The sequence below is a fragment of the Enoplosus armatus genome, chromosome 11 (genome assembly GCF_043641665.1).
Source record: "Enoplosus armatus isolate fEnoArm2 chromosome 11, fEnoArm2.hap1, whole genome shotgun sequence".
Lineage (NCBI taxonomy): Eukaryota > Metazoa > Chordata > Actinopteri > Centrarchiformes > Enoplosidae > Enoplosus > Enoplosus armatus.
This window is the reverse complement of record NC_092190.1, coordinates 21,848,370-21,869,029: the sequence shown is the minus strand read 5'-3', so window position 1 is coordinate 21,869,029 and position 20,660 is coordinate 21,848,370. Positions and strand designations below refer to the sequence as shown.

General features: G+C 42.5%; 1 protein-coding gene across 1 annotated transcript in view; it reads left to right on the top strand.

The window, feature by feature from the left end:
- The first annotated feature begins 2,164 nt into the window (after positions 1-2,164).
- Positions 2,165-20,660, top strand: part of tns1b (tensin 1b) — a 150,175-nt gene continuing 131,679 nt past the window's right edge. Inside the window, exon 1 of the mRNA XM_070914050.1 lies at positions 2,165-2,269. Coding sequence (XP_070770151.1) covers positions 2,165-2,269 — 105 coding nt within the window. The remainder of the gene's footprint in view (positions 2,270-20,660) is intronic.

The following is a 20,660-nucleotide window of genomic DNA, read 5'->3' as shown; positions in this document are numbered from 1 at the left end:
TGCCACGTATACAACTGCCCGCTCTGTACATGGCACCCCTTTCCGTTATTATAATAATAACTGAAAACCCACATCAAGAAGGAATACTTAACTAAAACACTAAATAACACAAGTACAGCCATACAATTTGTTAGCCCGATTCTTTAGTTGGAAGCCCAAGAACAAATGTAAACTTTATTTGGGTCACAGGTAAAGTAAATGCAGCGCTGGGCTCGGAGTGACAGAGCTCTCGCAGGATCTCAGTCAGAAGGAGCCCCGATGTCCGAAAATGATTCACATTTATCTTCTTGGGCTGGGCCTGCCCTGTACAGAGTCGGACTTATGAAATGTGGTATGAAACATGTGTATGTTGTTGGTACGGCGTGTATCTAAAGTATCAGACCTAACAGATAGAATAGAGAAGTTTCAGCTGTCTCCTGGTATGAAAACCAGTTCTAACCAGTCATGTTATCTTCAAGGACATACATTGTGCTCAGTAGAAAAATACAAAACAGGATCATAGGTTCAGTGAAGAAATACAGAATTTCGAAACATAGCCAATTATAACACAGTGGATGAAACATGACGGGACAGTTTGTTACAGGTTCTCCCCCCTGGTCCAACTCCAATTGGGGAAAAAGCTAAAATGTTTTCTGCCTGCCCCTTTGGAGTGGTTTGCCCGTTTGGACTGCCCTCCCGGGTTTTCTAAACTTCCCACATGGTGAGATCTGAATAACTGGCCGAGGCTCAAAGAGGTGAAACGGTCCAATATTTCACAAAAAAAGCAAAGTTATGTGTAAAGCCCACAAGACGAAAATAGATTTGTGCAGCAGAACTTTGTGTTTTTTCTTCCATTAATCATCTCACGACCCCTCAGATTTATCTCTAATCTATCTGGATCTATATGCTTTACCTCTCGTGGGGCCCGACCCGATGAAAACTAGCTCCAACAGGAAAATGGTGCTTAAGCAATGGCACAACATTATTAACAAAGTAATAATGTCATACAGTAATATATCAGTCACAGGGGCCATTTTCTTCTGCAGAGCAAGTACTTTTACTTTGATACTCACACTTATGTTTTGCTGGTAATACTTCTGTACTATTACTTAAGTAAGATTTTGAGTTATTTTTACTTGTAGTGGAGCTATTTTAATTGGTGTACCTGGTGTTCTCCATCCCTGGAAAAAGGCCTACTAGTATGGCGTGTGACCGCTTCTCCCTCCTTGTTTCTATCTGCATTCGTCCTGAATGAATGTTAGAAAATACACTAAAGACTCATCGGGCAATAAAGCAACAGTACTCATGATACTAATGACCATAATGATAGTGATGCACCTTTGTAAAGCTTGGATTGTATGTGGAATTAAATATAGAGCTGAGATAAAAGCAGCCCTGTAGAAAACTGACAGTATTTCTTCTGACTACTACTTCACAAATCACCCAGCAGGGGGCAGCACGTCTGCATGAAAAGAACAAAGCCCTTGAACTTCACCACAACAGGGATTCCTGCACTGTGCAGCGACTGATCTCAGTCCAGCGGTTTGGTGAATCAGCTGGGACTGGAGGTCATTAATGAGCCCAGGTCACATGCGGAGTGTTTAGGCCAAGTGGGCCTGATGTGAAAACATTAGTTAGACACTAGTTTGCAGTGTCCGGGACCAAACCGTTAAAGTCGAGCATGTTGGCAGATTTTGTTCCAGTTGGTTTAATGTTTGCACGTGTGAAGGCTATTAAACGACCGAGCCCTTCTAGTTTTGAGTGACAGCCTGAACCACCAATCAGAAAACCATATCAATCTGTATGTGTGTGTGTGTGTGTGTGTGTGTGTGTGTGTGTGAGAGAGAGAGAGAGAGAGCTGCAGCCTACCTGTCTGTCCTCCTCAGTGTATCTGCAGGGGGGGGGGGGGGAGTCACTTCACCTCACTGTGGCCACAGTCAGCGCGTGGAGGCTGAAGACTCGGTGCGGGAAACTTCTTTAAAAAAAACTCTTCAACGCTCGACTGACAGCGCAGTGATGCCCGGCCGACTGCGCACATCTGTCGCCTGTGTGAGCGGAATAAGATCATAATAATAATAATAATAATAATAATAATAAGTACCTGCAGCAGCAGAGGCGTGGAAGCAGGGAGCCCAGTGAGGACGTTTTGAATGGGTCTGACTGTGCGCGCTCTGGCTTTGCTCGGATGGGATGCACAGTGAGCTTCATCTGCTGTGAAGAGGACTTTCTGCAAATGCCTGCTTACCGACATGAGGAGGAGAAGAAGAAGAAGAAAGAGAGCCCGAAGAAGGTAAGAAGTGCCGGCAGAAGAAAGGCGCGGGAGGCAGACACGAGCTGACACTAGAGTCTGTGCGTGACTGCTCAGGTTGTGTTCCCCGCAGAGTGGATCCGTTTATCTGCATGTATATGCGTGCTTTATAACCCAACAGACTTCCTTCATGTCTTTATGTTTCCGACCTTTGGCTCCAAACTAAACATGAAGTGGACTGAGTGAAGGGAACGCGCTGTAAAGGCGCATGCAGACCATCAGCAGCAACAATAAGCGTGCGTCAGTCACTTCACATGGTCAGAATACAGCCTGGACACCACCGTCAATCCAGCTGTATTGTGTGTCTCTGACATTAGGCATTCAAACACTGCCTCTGTGTGTGGATGAGGTAAACCATTCACTTTAATGACCGCCAAGGGCAACTCTGAAAAGTCCAAGTTCAGTCATGCTTGCACAAAAAGCACAGGGAGTGAGCAGTGATCCTACCTGTGCTGATGTAATGGAACTAATGGACTGTTCCTGCCTCCTGTCCTCTGCCGGTGTGTTTCTGCTGGTTAGTTAGATTTGTATGAATTGTTAAATATAAATTGTTAGATATAAATTGTTAAATATAACAGTGCTTTGCAGCCCGAGGCTCCTGATTTGTGGAATGTGGTCACTGACCTGTGACCTGCACTGACCCCCCCCCCCCCTCTGTCTGACCACAAACCTCACTTCACACAGCAGACCAGACAGGGTTCATTTATTTCCTACAATGTGAATCAGCACTTGGCTTGTGTTCATATGCAGTTGAGGCCATGTATTTAAATACACCTTGGCTAAAGACATTGAAGATTGAGATTATTTCTAAATAATCACCAAGAAAGACATTTATTTCAGCTTTTATTTACCAGAACACATTTCCAGTGGGGGTTAAAGATTAAATACACTCTGCTAGTGTTAGTGCCTTTTGATTGGTTCACTTGAATCAGACGCTTGGCGCCGCCTTCAAGCTTTCACAATATTTTGCCGGAGCCATTTTGTCCCAACTTTGGCGGTTTGCTTCGGATCGCTGTCCTGCTGGAAGACCCAGTTTACGACCAAGCTTCAGATTTCTAGCTGATGTCTCGAGATGTTGCTTCAGTATTTGCAGATAATCCTCCCACAACATTGTGTGGGGATGGTGTTATTTGGATGGAAAGACTCACCCTTTTTCCTCCACACATGCCGTTGATCATTGTGGCCAAACAGTTGAGTTTGTGTCTCATCTGACCAGAGCACCCTCCTCCAAAAGGCTTCGTCTTTGTTCTGGTGATCATCTGCTTTTTAAAGGTGGTCTAAGAGCGATGCAGGGCTCTCCTAACAGTGGATTTAGACACATTGGTACCTTGTGCCTCCAACTTCTCCGCCCGCTCGTTTGTTGCTGTCTTGGGGTTCAGTGGGTGGCAGAAGCTGGATGTTTCAGCTGTGTTCATCCATTTCATTTTGCCATTTAATTACACTTCTTTGCTCATTTGCAAACTAGTTTTACCACACTTGCAACTGATAAGGTTTTAGAACTGACAGAGGTCAGTGGGAGGCGTATCCTGTGCCTAATGTAGCTGGTCATTTATTGGCTATTGGGACAATATCCTCTAATTAATATACTCTATTTGGCTTTTTCCTAAATACAAATATGTGGGCATGTTCTTTTATCCAAACATTATTTCTATTTTTCTTATCTGAGCTATTCCACAATCATTCCAGGTACCCAATAGCAACTGCACCCCTAGGACCCCTGATTGGAAGTCTAGATGACACCTTGTTTAGTGCTTATGTGGATGGAAAATCCTTTCATCGCTCAAATAATACACACATATTATTGCACACCACAGCACAGACATATACTGCTTAATAACCAGTGTACTTCCTGTGCTGCTGGGAAGTAACACTAAAGAGACACTTCTAGACATCTCGGGTGACTTTTCCTGGATATGCTGCCTTGTCTTGTGGCACAGACAAACAGCTGGCACCGAGGCGTGTAGGGCTGTGGGCACATGGAGAGCTGTGGGAAATGAATGCCCCGACTCTGCCAGCAGCGCTGTGGCTGAAGTAATGAAGTGGTGCTAAAGTGTTGAAAATAGTCACTGGAGTGAAGCAGCCAAGCGAGTATAAACAGTCAGCACTCGCATATGATTTAAAGATTTTAGAAGAAGCTTGACAAATGCGACACAGTTCATGTTGTCAGAATCTGAATCACTCAGTCACCAAGCACTACAATTGTTCACTATAATCGATTGATCTTGAAAGCACCGTTGTGCGTAGAATGCTTCTCGTGCTGAGTGTCTTTGCTTCCTTGTTGTGGCTTATTTACCTTGTGCTCACCCCAGCATTGTTTTTTTGCATACCATTTGCTTTCTTTTTTCATGCCGATGTTTGTGTCGGAGGTGCGCTCGGTTGCAGAGAAATAGCTTCCTGCGGTGTTTGCTCCTTGTGTTATGTGTGACGCTTGTGGTTTGTGTCCCACATGAAGAAGAGAGTTTGGCTGCTCCCGTCAGCAGCGCGCTCAGGGAGGCCCATGGCGCAGAACTTTGAAGAGCGATAACAATCGGCCAGAAAGTAAAACCCTCATCTAAAACCAAAGTACACTACCAAGACTTTGAACCAGACGAGGGGGTCTTGAATAGGCTTCAGGAGGAATGTGCGCTGTGGGTTTCGCATCTAGGAGTTGTTGTATAATGGCAGCACATGGGCTGACAGACAGTTTTTGACAGTTTTTTAAAATTACCACTAAAATGCCACTTTCACATAATGTGAAAATGCTTGTAGTTCTGCCATTCCCACTGAGAATCAATTTTTAGCAATGTTCAGTTTATTGTTTTGGTTCACTCCTTCTGTGTGATCGAATCCCAACCACCCCATATAAAACCTTGGGCAGCCACTCCCTGCACGTTAGCTCAGAATAGCTGATAGTGATCCCAGTGTCAAGTGATGAGTAGCTGATGTAAAAAAAAAAAAAAAGTAGCTGTCAAGTGAAACACAATCTAAAGACGTGTTCAGATTGAACGCAATGAGAATTTTCACCTTGTTTTATTTGCCCAAATTTGGACTGTTAAAATGAAAGAGGTCCTAGCCCTTCATGTGTGACCGCACTGCTTTAAAACCAGTCAGAACACACCAGTTCATATATTTGGCAGACCAAGACGAGAGATGAATTAAGAATGGGCGGGACTTATGCATGTCGAACAGTTTTGCTGAATGTTTATCATAAGATAAGAGTCCTCTTTCTGGCCACATGTTAAATGAAAGTCCAGTGGTGTCTAGCCCTTGTTTGGTCCACCAACATCGTAGAAAAATATCTGTCTCTCTTTATTTAACTTTCATTAGTGTTGCTCGTGTACTTTGGCTCCCTGCTGTTTCACACTGGGCAGGTGAACAGTTAGCTTGTGTTAGCTCCTGTGCTGGGAGCAGCTAGCACTGACGGTTCTATATGAAGCAGCATTGGTTTGATTTTGTTGGTGCGGATAACTGAAACAATAATAACTGAAATAACCATTCCACTAGCAGATGTTTCATCCAATGTAAAGGCTATGACCAAATGCTTGGCTTCCATAATTAACCCTCCATCCTGTGGATAAGTGAATGTTAGGTGTGTGTGGATTTAATTATATTTCTAAAGTTATAAAAAAAGTATTAAAGCAAGTTTTTGCATTTGTCTCTGCTTTCAGGTTCTGATCAGTGAGTTGCTGCCAAACTTTTAGTCTCCTTTTAGGGCCAGACAGCATGCTAATTGATGTAGATTTTGAGTTGTTTGTGGCATTGTTACGATGTCATATTGTCGTATTGTTACTGTGGATATTATGCATTTACAATTCTGGGCTTTTTCTTTTAAAATAAAAAACATTCCCTTTTGCACAAATGAGCACATATTTACATGAGAGCAGGCTCAGTCTTACTGTAAACTACAATGTAAAGTGGTATGTCTTTTAAAATGAAACATAAAAGGTGTTTTAATAGGAGTACATTATCTTTAATGTTCCACATGCACATGATGGTAACTATAAGAGCCATTTTAACGCAGTATTAAATAGGACAGGCATCTGTTTGCCGGCCGTCAGCGGGTTTCAAGTAATGAGCAGACATAAGTAACCCCGCCGACTATCCCTCCTTAAGAAACTAATCCTCATTTCAGTTTGATGTAGTCCAGCTCTCTATCTAGCCAGTCTCTGAATTCCCACCAAAGTGTCAGACGGCAGGCGGGGGCTTTCCTGGGATTTGAAGATTTTCGATAAAGGTATGCGGTGAAGTGAAAGTTACCTGCCGCCCCATATTGCATTCCAGTGGATGCTTTAGCTGTGGGGAAACAGTGTGTCCTCTGTGCTGTGTCTCTGGGGAGGCCTATCATTTCACTCCTACCTGCCGGCGCTGACCCGCACATGGGCCGCAGAACAAGACCCTCTCTGTGTGTTCCTCTGTGGAAAGGTGCCCAGTGTGTGCTTGACCCGGCAGAGGGTTGTGATGCCTCAGCAAGGTTAACCCCTGTCATTTTACCTTTTAATGCCCAAGCACACAGGAATTTAACCTCTTGTGGACATTTCTGCATCTTGTTTTCTGTGTCGGAAGCGTCTTTAAATAGACCTTTTCGTCACATAACAGTCTGGGCAGATGAGGATATGTAGAGGACTCAGATAATAAGAGGAGATATCAAAGACGCTGTTTGTGAGTTTGATTGTCTACTCGTCTGCATCCGTCTGTCTCGATGTGGTAAACCTCTCCCACATGCTGCTCCCAGCAGGTTAAACCAGCTCGGACCAGCAGGTATCATCGTGATTTAGCACTCTTTTAAATGCTTTTCTGCTACTCTGCATCCTTCCCAGCAAACCTCCCAGTAATTGGATAATTTGATCAAATCACTTAATGAGAAACTTGTGCTCAGCAGTCGCTAAAGGAAAAACAAACAAACAAAAAAAGCATGGAGAGAATGAAGAAACAAGAAAAAACATTCAGTGATCAGAGCAGTTTCTTCATCTTGAGATGCATTCACGATGATGTGTGAACGAGCAGGTGTAAGTGAACACAACCATACTAATAGAAACAGTTACGGCCATTGAGCTAACAATGGTTGAGAAACAATTATGCATTGAAAAAGTTCCTTGAGATGAATCATTCAAATTTAATGCAAGAGACGGTTCAGAGTCCATCAGACACAAGCTCCAGATAATGATCTAAAGAATATCAGTTTATCTGTGTAAATGTAGAGTTAAATGTTCAATGCAACATCAGAATAATCAAAATGCTGTCCAGGAATGTAGATGTGTGTGTTAAATTGCAAAATTTGAGAAGAAATTGTTCATCTTGAGCCAACAGCTGGCATGGACGAGTCTTTTTTTTTATCCATTTTGGAAGTCAACGCCTTCACTTTCAACACTTCGTGGGCAAAGGATGTGTGAATCCGATGAGCGGATATTTCTTTTCTAAACAGCCTTTCAAGACATTACTGATTCGGTGATGCGTAACGTCGCCCACAAAGCTGTGGAACAAGAAGATAATGGGATACAAAAGGCGTTCATTGAGCTTCTTAAAGTGGCTTTAATTCACTTGGCCATGCAGCGTGGATAGGATGACAGTCAGAATGATAGATTAAGGCACAGGGCAACTGTATTTTCCCCCACAGTCACGGTTGTGTGCCCCTTTTCTTGGAATGTAAAGCAGAGGGCTAACTTCCACCTCTGTCTCAGACCTTGTGGCATCAGTGCAACATAATACACTCCGTTTAGCCTCTATACCATCCAGCCTCTATGGCTTTGTGTACCCGTGAATGTGGCCTTTATGCTGCAGCTTTGTTGATATTTCTCAACGTGTGGGGGGGATTTTCTTGTCTTCTCCCTAATACTTGGCAAGGCGATGTGGCATTCGCTCTTGGCAACGTCCAAATCCCACAAAGTCTCACTCTGGGGGCCTTTGTAGCCATTCACAGCACTTCCGAGTGATGGACAGGTCGCTCGGCTCTCCCAGGTCGCATCCTTTTCGCCTCAAAATGTGTCTTTTGTTGATATTTGCGTCTCTTCCCTTTTCCCGGGGTCTTTTTCACCGAGGTCGGATGCCACAGGGCTCCAAGGGTAATTACTGTGACAGTGGAGCAGAAGTTAGGCTGGGCTACCCAGGTCGCCCAATCATGTTTTCATCATCGGGAGAGTGTTTTTCTTTGGGGACGTAATAAATCCCCCTTTTGACATGCTGCATTTACTCTGAATACACGCAGGAAGAAAGACCCCAGGTTTCCCCCCCTCCCTCTCTCTGTTTTGCACCAGTGCTTGTAACAAGCTGAGGCAGATCATTGTTGCTAGTTCGCCCTCACTGGTTTTTAAAAGGATAGGTTTGCACACTTACACATTCCAGTGTGGAGGAATTTTGTAGGTATTTGCACTGGAATGTGGTTTCTCACTGGACTGGGAGGGGAAACGTAATGGGCATTATGAAACCATAAAGTGTCTAATAAACAGATAGACTACTCGCTGTCACAGGCAAAGCTGTGGAGAAAGTCAAGGGTTCACCGGATCGTATAAGACTAATCTTTGGGCAGTGACCAAGACATTGATGTACTTCTTTATTAATGTTTTTGGAGAAACATAACTCTTTACATGTATGATACTTTTCTGTGTCTCCGGTGCCTTAAAGGCAACACAGGGGGACACAACAGTTGATTGTTCTGTGGAGACAGTTATTATTAGTAGAACGGGAGTTGAAACTCAATAGCTCTCCATAAAGAAACGGCACATGTTCCACGTTCCCGTCCTGATCCCTGATAATGAGAGCGGGTGTGTCCCGTCCTATGCACCAGGCAAAGGAATCTTTAATTAAATCACACCCTCGGACCCGACGCTACACATGTGTTGCACTCGCCTGAAATCCTACGCTAGCATCACCGGCGTGCCACACATTTATATCATATACACAGGCGGGGAGTTTATTTATGGTGCCCCCAAGGCTGTGTTCACACCAGCGCTGAAAATACACTCATTCTATTTCTTTACTCACATGTGTACAGGGCGATTAAATTATATATGATATGAGATGACGGGAATTTGTCTACAGATTTAGCTATATCTTTTTATACTTGGGTATCTCTTAATATTCCTGGTTGTATTAGTCCATCAAAGGCAATGCTGTAAATCAAGGGGCAGGGCTGCTTTATAAATGGCATTGGGGTTAGCATCAATGTGACGAAGAACCACGAGTTGTGGTATTTTAACGTTATTCTATCCTAAGTGTGTGGTAAAAATCTCAGAGTAGTATACAAAATGGTTTTGAGGTACAAAATGACATCCTAGTATATACAGTCTAGTGTCAGCTTTTATTTCGATGCTTAGATAAAAATGTGGCAGTGTTTTATTGGATAGGTTCACAATCTTTCAACTCAAACAACACTCACATTCCCACATGTACACTGAAAAAGCTCCTGATCGCTCTAATCACCCCTCCTGCCTATAGTTTAGCTGAAGCTGTTGAGTCAAGTGGGCAGAGGGACAGGGACACAAAGAGGAAATGTACTGAATGTGTTAAAAAGAGAGCAACTGTTTAAGATTGCCGCTTAATTAGTCAAAAACAGGCTGCCGAAGCCTCTCATTAGCTTTGGATGATCATTAGAATGAGTTTTTTGCTCAGAAAGACGACTGTAGATTTGATTCCCCATTAAGGCTGCAACCATTCGTCGCTTAATAGATTCCATGATCCAAAGAAAATTAATTGCCTATTACTATTTTGATAATTGATTAATCGTTTCAGTCATTTTTCAGGCAGATATGTCAAATGTTTGCTGGTTCCAGCTTCTTAAATGTGAGGATTTGCTGCTTTTCTTTGTCATGTATGACAGTAAATAAAGAGTCTTTGGACGTCACTTTGGGCTCTGGGAAACTTTGCGCATTTTATAGACTAAATGATTAATCAATTAATCATGAAAATAATCTGCAGATTAATGTGTAATGAAAATGATTGTTACAGCCCTATCCCACGTCTCTTTCATTGAAACCACTTTGCAAAGGGATTTCTTCTACGCTTGGGGGGAGTCCTTAAAATAAATATTTGATCACTCACAACATTACACCGTGGATAACATGACAGTGAACTGTAATTGAATGAAATGTATTCAACGTATTGAATGTAACATCCTCATTATGAACACTCACCCGGCAATTAGGATTAAATAACAGCAGTGACGAGGTATCGAGCATAAAAGCCTCTCGTCTTAACACAGACCTGCTTTCTTAGCTTCGACATGGACTTTCCCAGACTGCAAGAATAGCATATTGGATTACCTAAATTGAGGGGTTTTACCCTTTAAGCCCACTTCATTTTACATTACATTAGTCACAGAAGTTCTGAGAACATAATCTGCTACCTCTTTGCCTTCTGCGTGCATGTCTGCCTTGGCAGGCCTTCATGGCATGACTCTGAAAATAGCCTGAATACCTCCACCTCATTGTGTTGTGTTGTCAAGGGCTGCTAATAACTGTGTACCAACTCCGGTTTGAGGCTAATATTTCCTTGGGTATGCAGGTTATATACCGCTTGATGAAATGGAATAGCTAGATTAATCCGTAGTCCCACAACAAGTTAGTGTTGTAAAGTCCAAACAATTGGGAAGTGGCAGCTGTGACAGTTAGATGTGTCCTGTACGCCTATTAAAGTGTTTGTCATGAAATGTGTGCAGGTGAATGTCAAGCAGTCATTTCTATACAGGCACGAGATATACGACGCTTTATTTAGTTAAATATTTGCATTGTAAATTGTATTTAATCCACGGAGTCGATGATAAAAACGTACTTGTAATGTTTGCCGTACTTTATCTGTTGTGAAAGATTGGGCTCCTCTCGTCAGAGATAGCAGTAATGGACGTAACAGTCTGTAGTTAGATAAAGTGCCTTTTAAGCAGTATTACGTGAAACTGAGCGAGCTGTTTTAATGGCTGCATTATCAGTTAGCGGCTCCCTCCGCTGCGACACTGTTGCTTATCACTTCACTGGAGAACATTCCTTTCTCTGCACTTTCACTTTTGTGGCACGCTCCCGGGATCTCTTTGTCGTCTTGTGTCTTATATTACCAGTGAGCTCTGCTGTGGCCAGTCCTTTAACACCTGCCATCTGCGTTCTTAAATTAAGGCTCTGAGATCAGTATTCACAGGATACCATATAGTAATGCCTTTAATGGTCTTTGTATATTTGTTAATTGCAGGAAAGAGGTTTGAGTACTTTAGTAGAAACATTTTCATGTCAGGCATTAATGCTTCGCTAACAAGTCGTCCATATATTCTACATCTGCGACACTGGCATCGTCTTTATAAAACAAAAGCTTACACCAGAGATGGGTCAAACGGCACATTCAAATGTTTTTTGAAATTGAAAGTTTTAATAGTTGTTGAGGCCGTCTCAGGTGTGAGACCCTAGAGGTCTTCATGAGTTCATCACAGTCAAACTTTCACTTCAAAGAATCAGGCTCGAATGAATTTAAACTAACACAAAATGTCTTCAAGTGAATCTGAACGCAACCCATGAAGCCAGCTGTATCTTTATAGAATTGAAGTTGTTCGTTGTTGGTAACGACACTGAAATGTCTCAAAGTGAACTTTTAATTCTCAAAATTAAGTTGATCATTTTCTGAAATGTCCCACAACAGTAAATCTCACACAAGACTAATTGGCAAAAGCTGTTTGGTACACATCTAGCTAAAATACCAGCCGTACGCCAGCACCATACATCACTCATTGTGTAATTCAAGTCTGTTCAAGTCCTTAACTCTGCAAAATCCAAACACGTCCAAGATGACGGAAGCTTGTTTGCTTCACATTATCTCAGAGGCCGGCCAAACATTTGAATTTCCACCACTCTTTTTATCTGCGGGGGAAAACCACGTGACACTGTTTGCTCTGCGTCTGGGTGGGTCTCTGCCGTTTTGACTGGGGACAAGCAGACACGAAAGGAAAAGGAAGACAGCCAACAAACCGTGAACACATTCCTTCTTTCAAACTGCGGCTTGTTGCCAAAACAATGGCAGAGTGCTGTATTTTATCTGCAGACAGTTATTTAAAATACACTGGACTCGTGACTATACTTACAGTACAGTCTGATTGTAATGGTGCTGCGCTTTTTAACCAGCAGATGGTGACATTGCCATTGAGTTTTTCTACCTTTTAAACTGTGATTTACTCACAGCTCACAAATGTCCATGGATTTAAAAGGCGACATAATTAGTGCTATGTCAATTAAAGTGAACTATATATATGACTTCAAATGTATACTGTGGTCGCTGTCTTTCTATTTAATGTGTGTGTTGCAGCAGTCCTTTAGATTTTGTTGCCAAGACATATTTCCAATGTTTCACATTGTTCTTGACAATAAAGTTATCTTGTTTCTCATGTAACTCTAAATTACACAGATGCTTGAGGCGAGCAGCTGAGAAAACAACTAGTGCTGCTAACTGCTAACTGCTAACTGCTAAGGCTGATTTGTTCTTGAAGAGCATTTATCAGTAACATTGTTTTGCTCATCTGCTTCATCAGGACTGTGCGGGTGTGGGAACAGCCCACCAGCTGTCGTTATGTTTTGATTTAAACGCCGCTGAACTCTGACTGATGCACAGAAACACGTGTCACCACGTTTTTTCCAACTGAACTCCACCAACTACAAATGAGACGGGCGCGGACAAAAAAACACGAATATGGCTAAAAGTAAGAAGGCGATCGAGAAAATAGGTTTTCAGGGCCTTTTTAACAACACATTTTGCTGCAGAGTGGAATTATTTTAACCCTTCAAAGTGACTGGCACTAGTCGGAAAGCCAGTATTAAGATGTGAAACATGACAGAAAATGACAGCAATGAGTCTTTCAATGGTGATTGTTTATTTGCTAATCCATTATGTTCCGCGGTGTCGTGTCGCTCTTAAAAAGAAAAAGTTACCAAGTTATAAAATCTGCTGAAAGAGAAGCCCCCTTTTCTTCTGAAGCACCGGGTGATTCCTATGTAAACACTATTAAAAGCTCTCATGCCGAGGTGACGGCTGTGTCCCGTCCCGTCGCTCTCCTGCAACAAGGTCCGTTTCTGAGAAGTTAATTCAATTAAAGCGGACAAAAGGCCACTGGCACCAATAAAGTTTGGGTGAAATGTGAAGCCGTGCGATGGACACACACACACACACACACACACACACACACACACACACAGTCTTGTGGCCAGTCGAGCGTGATTTACATTTGCATAATGCCCGGCCAGTGGGCAGGCTCACCGTCGCCATGGGTTACAGTTGGTGTTGTGAAGAAATTCAGCTCCGTGTTTAGTGGGTGCATCTTGTCTGAAGCTGACAGGCGGAGTGTCCTCACGACCACCACCACACACAGACAAACACACACACACACACACACACTTTATATTACCATACTTGTAAAGACCCTGTTTGCTTCCTAACACCTTGAGACCTTTACCATGGCCCTCTCCTCTACAACCTTTATCTAAATCTAAACTTTAATCCTAGCATAAACGTCAGTCTAATTTCAGTCTTAACCATAAACTCAAATCAAACACTAAATGACCTCAACTATAAGACAAAACACTGCAGGAAAAAGGACTTTAACTTTGAAGGAACCTGATCACGATTGCAGGTACATAGTATTTGTCATCTATAAGAGAGGTCTTGCAAACAGAGCTCACGGGGTCACGGTTTGTGATGTCTTCGGTGCAGCAGGGAAAACAAAGAAAATGTAATTTATTTTGAAAAATATAAACAGTGGCTCATTGGCCATAATTCTTACTGTAACAGTTAATGCACTCACACAATACTGACATATTGTCATTTAAAAAAATAATAATAACACAAATAACCATCATAAGACTCTTAAATTCTGTATTCTCTGCGATCGAGTGCGGCCTCATATCTGCAGCGATAAACGCTCCTGTAGCATCAGTTGGTGACCGGCTCATTCATCAGCTGACCGGTGACGTTCAGGTGTACAGCGCAGCCATTACAACCTGACACAACTCACTACTACCCGGCTGTAGAATTGATAGAGTTGTTTGTTTGTTTGTAATGTCGATTAAGCTTAGATTTAATGTTCATGAATGTGTTTGTTAAAGAGGGATCAGTGGTCCGTGATTGTTGTAAATGATCAGTTTTGTGACTAAGCGTAAGAAGGTTGAGGTGGTTTCATGCGTCTGCTTCACGTGCAAGCTGCACTTTGCAACATGAGACAATTTCCTCTCCTGGTAATTTGAACAGGTTTCACTAATCAAAACTGTATGACTCCTAGCTTTTTCTGCAGTTTGTGAGCGACAGTCACTTGTGAAATGGGTCATTGCCAGCATTTGTGATCCCCAGGATGCCTCCCAGAAATTCTCTCCATAGAGGTATTCGTCCAACTGGGTGGAGACCACGGGGAAGATGCAGCAGGACTGCAGACGTCGCCTGGTCTGGGAGCTCCTCTGGATTCTCCAGGCAGTGGTGTAGGGAGATACTGTATGAGCTGCTTTGTTGATACTCAAACTTGGATCAGTGGCAAAAAACAGTTTGAGGCATGAAGCTTTTTAGTCTCTCCAAAAATGAGCACGCCTGATAAAAAAAACATCTAAAATTTGATGAACTGACCGCACATTTCATGCAGTGACATGTACTCACTTATGTTTTACTAAACTCAGTCTGTCTTTTATGTTATTAGTCATCATTCCAGGATTGTATCCACATAAGCCATAAATCATCCTTAATAATCTGCCAGCATCATCCCGCATATTACATCATTTCTTGCACATGTGGAATGTATAGACTTCATGCACTCCCAAAGGACGTTGTAATCTGCTAGGAACGCAGCTATGTTTCTCTAAGAGATGACTGAGCTCACCCTGTGTGCAGCAAAGTGTTTAAGGGATTTAGTGAGTACGTGAGTCCCACAGGGTTTATCTGAGGCACCGTGTTTAAGTGGCTTTAGCCTCCAAACAACTGGCTCCTCAACACTTGCATGTGCATCTGCATGTTGGATTTCCACCACTAAGAGGAAGTCATACAGTCAGGTCTCGCTTCAAGTGATTCTGACATTTGGTGAGTGCGGTGAAAAGGCACCAGCAGGGGGCGGTCAGTGTTGTGATTTGTCGGTGCAGTAAGCCTGAACAGTTGTGTGTACTAAAGAAACGACTCGCTGTAATGCGGTGTTCATGTGGTTTAATGAGAAATGACAAGTGTGAGCTCATGCAACATGCGCTTCCAATTTAAACCCATGCCTTCGCCTTATCCCGAGCGCACATGGCCGGGACACAACACACACATTTCAGACACTCCTTTGGCAGCAGCATTCACGGAGGCCTCACTCGTGGCTTAGCACTTTGAGGAGCGATAACAATCGGCCAGAAAGTAAAACCCCCCGTGTCAAAACCTAAGCACACAACGCAGACTTTGATCCAGCTGAGGGGGGTTTTGGAGGGGCTTTAGGCAGAATGAACCCTATATGGTTTGGGCTTCACAGTTAGGATCCTTCTGTCTACACACACATGCATGAAACACAGTCTCAGCTTGCTTAACAACAGGATTCTTTTATGTGTTTCTAGTTGTTTACTGTCTTTATACGGTTATATCCCATACAGACGACACATTACAATGGTTTCACTGTGACAAGACATGACTCATTTTTTAATGATTAGTTAATCATTAATCATGTGTGGTAGGATTGAATTATGCCTCATGGATCGATGTACTTTCAATGTCTGTGTGTGTGTGTGTTCTGCTAATGTGCCCTCTTCTGAGGCGAGTAGGCTGCCACTGTGTTTCATCTCCAGCAAAGTAAACATCACTTCTTTCTTCAAAACCTCGTAAAAAAGTCGTGTGGAGAGGAGAAGAGTAGACTGGAAGAATGTTAATGTCGGAGGCTGCTCCTCGCTCATGGACGAGTGGCGATGAATCAGTCGGGTCTGAGGTGGTTTCCATTAAGGTTGGAGAATCCCATTTAGTTGGGAGTTACTTGGTTAGGTGACCCGTTGCACTGGGGTGACCTCTTCTCCTCAGCTGCCAGCACCTCCAGTGTATTGATTCATTTACCTGGAACAGTTTTCTACCTCTTGTAGTATGGAAAGCGCTAAAAAGTAAACGCAGCACTGAGCCAGAGCCAGTTCATTTTATATTCATTTTTTTACCAACAATGAATCAAATAACTACTTATAATATGAAACAGTGACGAACCCACAGAAGTTCCTGCTTTCAGCTGATTTTTTTTGGCTTTCTGGTCTGCAAACCCCGCTCTCATTAAACTTGTTTTCAGCCGCAGCAAGTCATTTTTCATTTCATCCCGACTTTAAGACAAAACAGAGCCGCCGGGTTTCATGGAGTTTACAGTTTAGATATTCAGTATGAAAGAACTTCTTCAGTGGTAAGATTTACAGTTTCTGTAAATTCCTTGATTTGAAACCTGGAAGCATCTGTAGAAGCTTCTTTGTTCCTCTTACGGAGAGCCAAAATTGTTTATGGCTTTAACACTGACCTTGGCAAAAATACAAGAAACACAAACTCTTAGAGAGCAAAAAACAGCTCCTGGTATTCTCACTTTCCATGTTGTGATCTCCTGACACCGGCTTTCCATAGTGTGTGTGTGTGTGTTTCCTCTCCCCTTGCTAACAATGCAGCTCAGGAAGTATGTCAGGATAAGGGCCAGACTGCTAGGCTCTCTTTGGTCAGTGCATGCAACATTTGAGGGACAATAACATAGTCTTGTTAATCCCAGAAAAGCTAGCTCAGTGTTCAAGAAAGCTGTGGATCTGTGAAAGGGAATTACTGCCCCAGGTGTCTTCAAAGAAAACCCTGCGATGGCCCTCTGGCTGGTGAGTGCTGTTGCAACATGTCATCTCTAACTGTGGGTTGTCAGGGATTCTCTCCCATCTGGAGGTCAGGCCAACCCCAGCACACAAAACGCTGAAGTCAAAGGACTTTGCTGGCGGTTTTGCCTGTTTTAGGTTGTTAACATGCAACTTTTCTTCATGTTACTACGCTTAATGTTACTCTCAACCGTTTTCCAAGGACATCATAGGTGTTTAGATTGATGTCCTACCTTCTTGGCATCAGCTGTTTTACATTAATGTACGTGAGCTATGAAAACCAACACTAGATAGGCTTGGGGTACAACATTTTATCAAATTCGAATCTAGTATTGAATCCGCTTATTGAATCGTAATCCTTTCGAAACTCTTATGGAATCTGTCATCAGAGCAGTGCTGTACTGTGACAGACATCGAGATGAAAGGCTTAAAAACGTCTTGTACAGTCGGGATGATATTATAGCTACTGAACTGTGTGAGCTGCTGTGCCAAAATTTGCCAATAAAATCATAAAAAAAACTATCAGTAAATGGGCAAGCCATGATGATGATGATGATGAAGACATGGTGAGCAGAAAATCAATTTTGCATTAAGTTTATCTTGTATATATATTTCATTTGAGTTATATCGACATCATATTCAAACTCTCAAAATGTATTTAGATTCAGGTGCAGTCGAGCCAGTGAAGAAAGACAGACTGTCTGTGCATTGACTCGTACGACGGGTCGGGAATTTTGATCCTACATGAGAGACAATTTGAGTAAAGACAAGCTCTTAAATCACTCGTATCTGCCATTAAAGAACCAATCTGTCTGTCTGAGTGGTTCTTGCATGAGGCCCATTGTTTTTATTTTTTATCAGTTTTAAGAACCATTACCTGAAAAGTGTTTTTGTTTGGAAAATCAAACCTAGAAGACACGTACGGACATATATGATAATGTGAGAATGATAATACACCTTTTAATGAAGTGCTTGAAAAAACACTTTGAATACCCAAAAGTCGTATTTGGTAAGTGGCTGATACTTTTAAATTGCATTCATCTTTACCAGTCAGGTCTGAATGTGGTGCTACGTACCAAAGAGACAGTTTGTGTTTCTGTCTTTTTGATTTGTCCTGTGGTCAGTGTTTTGGTCCACTGCAATGTCCTTTATGCCACCTTTAATTAAAGCTGTTGTTTATGTCATATTAAGGACACAAACACTTGTGACAGTCTGTGCGGTGTCCATTTGCCCTTCTGTCTATCTTTTGTCCTGTCCTCTGATGTGGAAGTGTCACTTTTGGAGGTGTCCTGACTGAGCTAATTACTTTATGGCCGCGCAGGACGCAATAACTTTCACACAGATGACTGTTTTACAAGGGGCTGTCCGCTCGTCAGTGGAGGTGGGGCCCCACGTCTGTCATTGACTCTCATGCAACGGTGAGCCTCAGCTGGTTGTCTGTTGTGTGAGAGCTGAAGAGGGAACACCAGGCGTCTTTAATTAACCTTCATTTAACCTTCATTTAACCTCTACTGGCTCCTTACTTACTTATGTCATGAGGGGGGTCTTAGATGCACATTTATACTTACTGGGTGTTCCTGCAGTATTATGTTTTACAAAGTGAAGACAGAGAGAGCCAGCACCACACCGGACCTTCATACCTTTTCATCACCGCGGCCTGCATCCTGTTCATTTCTGCCTTGTCTGGACTTTTATGAGGCAGCTGATTGTTGCTGCTTGAAAGGTGAAATGGTCACTGTGGGTAACTTTGTGTTTGGCGGTTGCTTCTGTAGATGATAATTAAAGGTTAAATATCTCACTCCGGCCCTTTGGAATTTATAATTTAGCTGTCAGGGAATCTTTTTTTTTTACTTCTTATTCACCTCTGATTTACTGGTTCCATAGAGGCCATATTCATTACCCAAAATGTGGGAAATCCATTTACATTGTGCTGTATCTCACGAACACCGTGAACATTTTCACATTTTTTAAACTTAATCTGAAACTTTGTGGCCTCAGTGATCCACTGCAACATTTTATGGTCCAGGAAAAACAATACGGATTTCAAAATTTTTACCATTGCATGGCATCAAATTCTGAATGTTCTTTATCATTTCTCACCAGACAACATTATTGTAGGTTAGGGTTGCAGTATCACTTGCATGCAGTCACTGAGATTTGGACCTGTGCCCAGGGAGCTTTGTAGTTCTTTGTTTCTTTCTAAAGAAGCTTTGGGTTAACAGCTGAGATTATAGCTCTTCTTAAAACAGGATAGCTTATTTTGCGCTCCATTTTGTCGCCAATCCAGACCAAAATTTCCAGTGATTTCCAATTTGCCACAACTGTTTCCATCTGCTGACTTAAGATAGAGCAACGCCTCTGTGCTATGTTCAAAGATGAACTCAGCTTTCACTTAATTCCCCATGGCGTGGGTTTACATTTGCCAAGCTTCCAATCCCAAAAATGGACGCCTTGGATCAATAGTGGGAGGGGCAGGACATAATTGCTGCATTAATCACAGCCACTATGTTGGGGGCTGTAACATGAAATGTACAATTTAAACAAATGGGACTCCAATGCAAATGTTATTATTAGTTATTAGATAACTTAATTTTGAATTTGTTCTGGAGATACTCTCTGGATGTCAATTTGTATTATGGGAGCAACGGTGACTTACAACAGCCATGCACATGCAGGGTGTAAACCAGCTGCATGATGTCACTGAGCCTCAGCTAAACCTTGGCGCTCTGCTATTGACAGCTGAAATACATCTGAAATATGGGAAGAGGTGAGAGCTCAGCACACAGCTTCATCGCAGTGTGCAGTGAGCTGCAGTGAGCTGCAGTGTAGCACTGTGTCTGCATGTAATAAGTCTGACGAGGAGCCTGTGTCTTACTGGCTGCTACATGTTCAATGTTGACTTGATATTCCACAGAGACCTGTATTTATGTTATTTTATTGCTCCACATAAACGTCAAATATGAAGTTCCTGGAAAAATTGGATAATATAACTCCTGGGTAGAGATGAGAGCAGCCGAGGCAACATTAAAACATTTTTCTTTATAGGTGCTTTTAGGATTACACTGTATGTTATTGATATTGGTAATATCCAATTAAATTGAGGAATGGATACCACCAGCTGTGACCAAAACATCTCTGTCAGCCCCCCATTAAAACCACAACCCTCTACTTCCCCTTTTGTCCTCTCAGGAACAATGACCCTTAACTCCCTAACCTCTTGTCTGGTTTCCTAGAACGGACAACAGACCTGACGTTGCCAGATTGAGTCTTGAAACCAGCCCATTGTTTGTACTGCAGAGAGGCAGGAAGTGCGCATGATATTGGCCCTGTTCCTTCTCTGAAACTTCTCTGTCCCTATGCCAGTATTGTGTAATCTTCTTGTTGATCAATAGCAAACTGTGCTGACAGGACTGACTGCTGAAGGAATGGAGAGCCTTGGAGTAAAAAGGGACAAAACTAATATCAACTTATCTGTCCCAGAGCATGAAAAGCTCCACAAAAAAGGCATTGTTTGCAGTCGTGAGACAGGAGGCGATGGTACAATTATGTATTCTTGAATAAACTGTGTTAACTTATTGTCAGGTTAGCAAACAAGCTATCTAACTTGCTAACGGGTA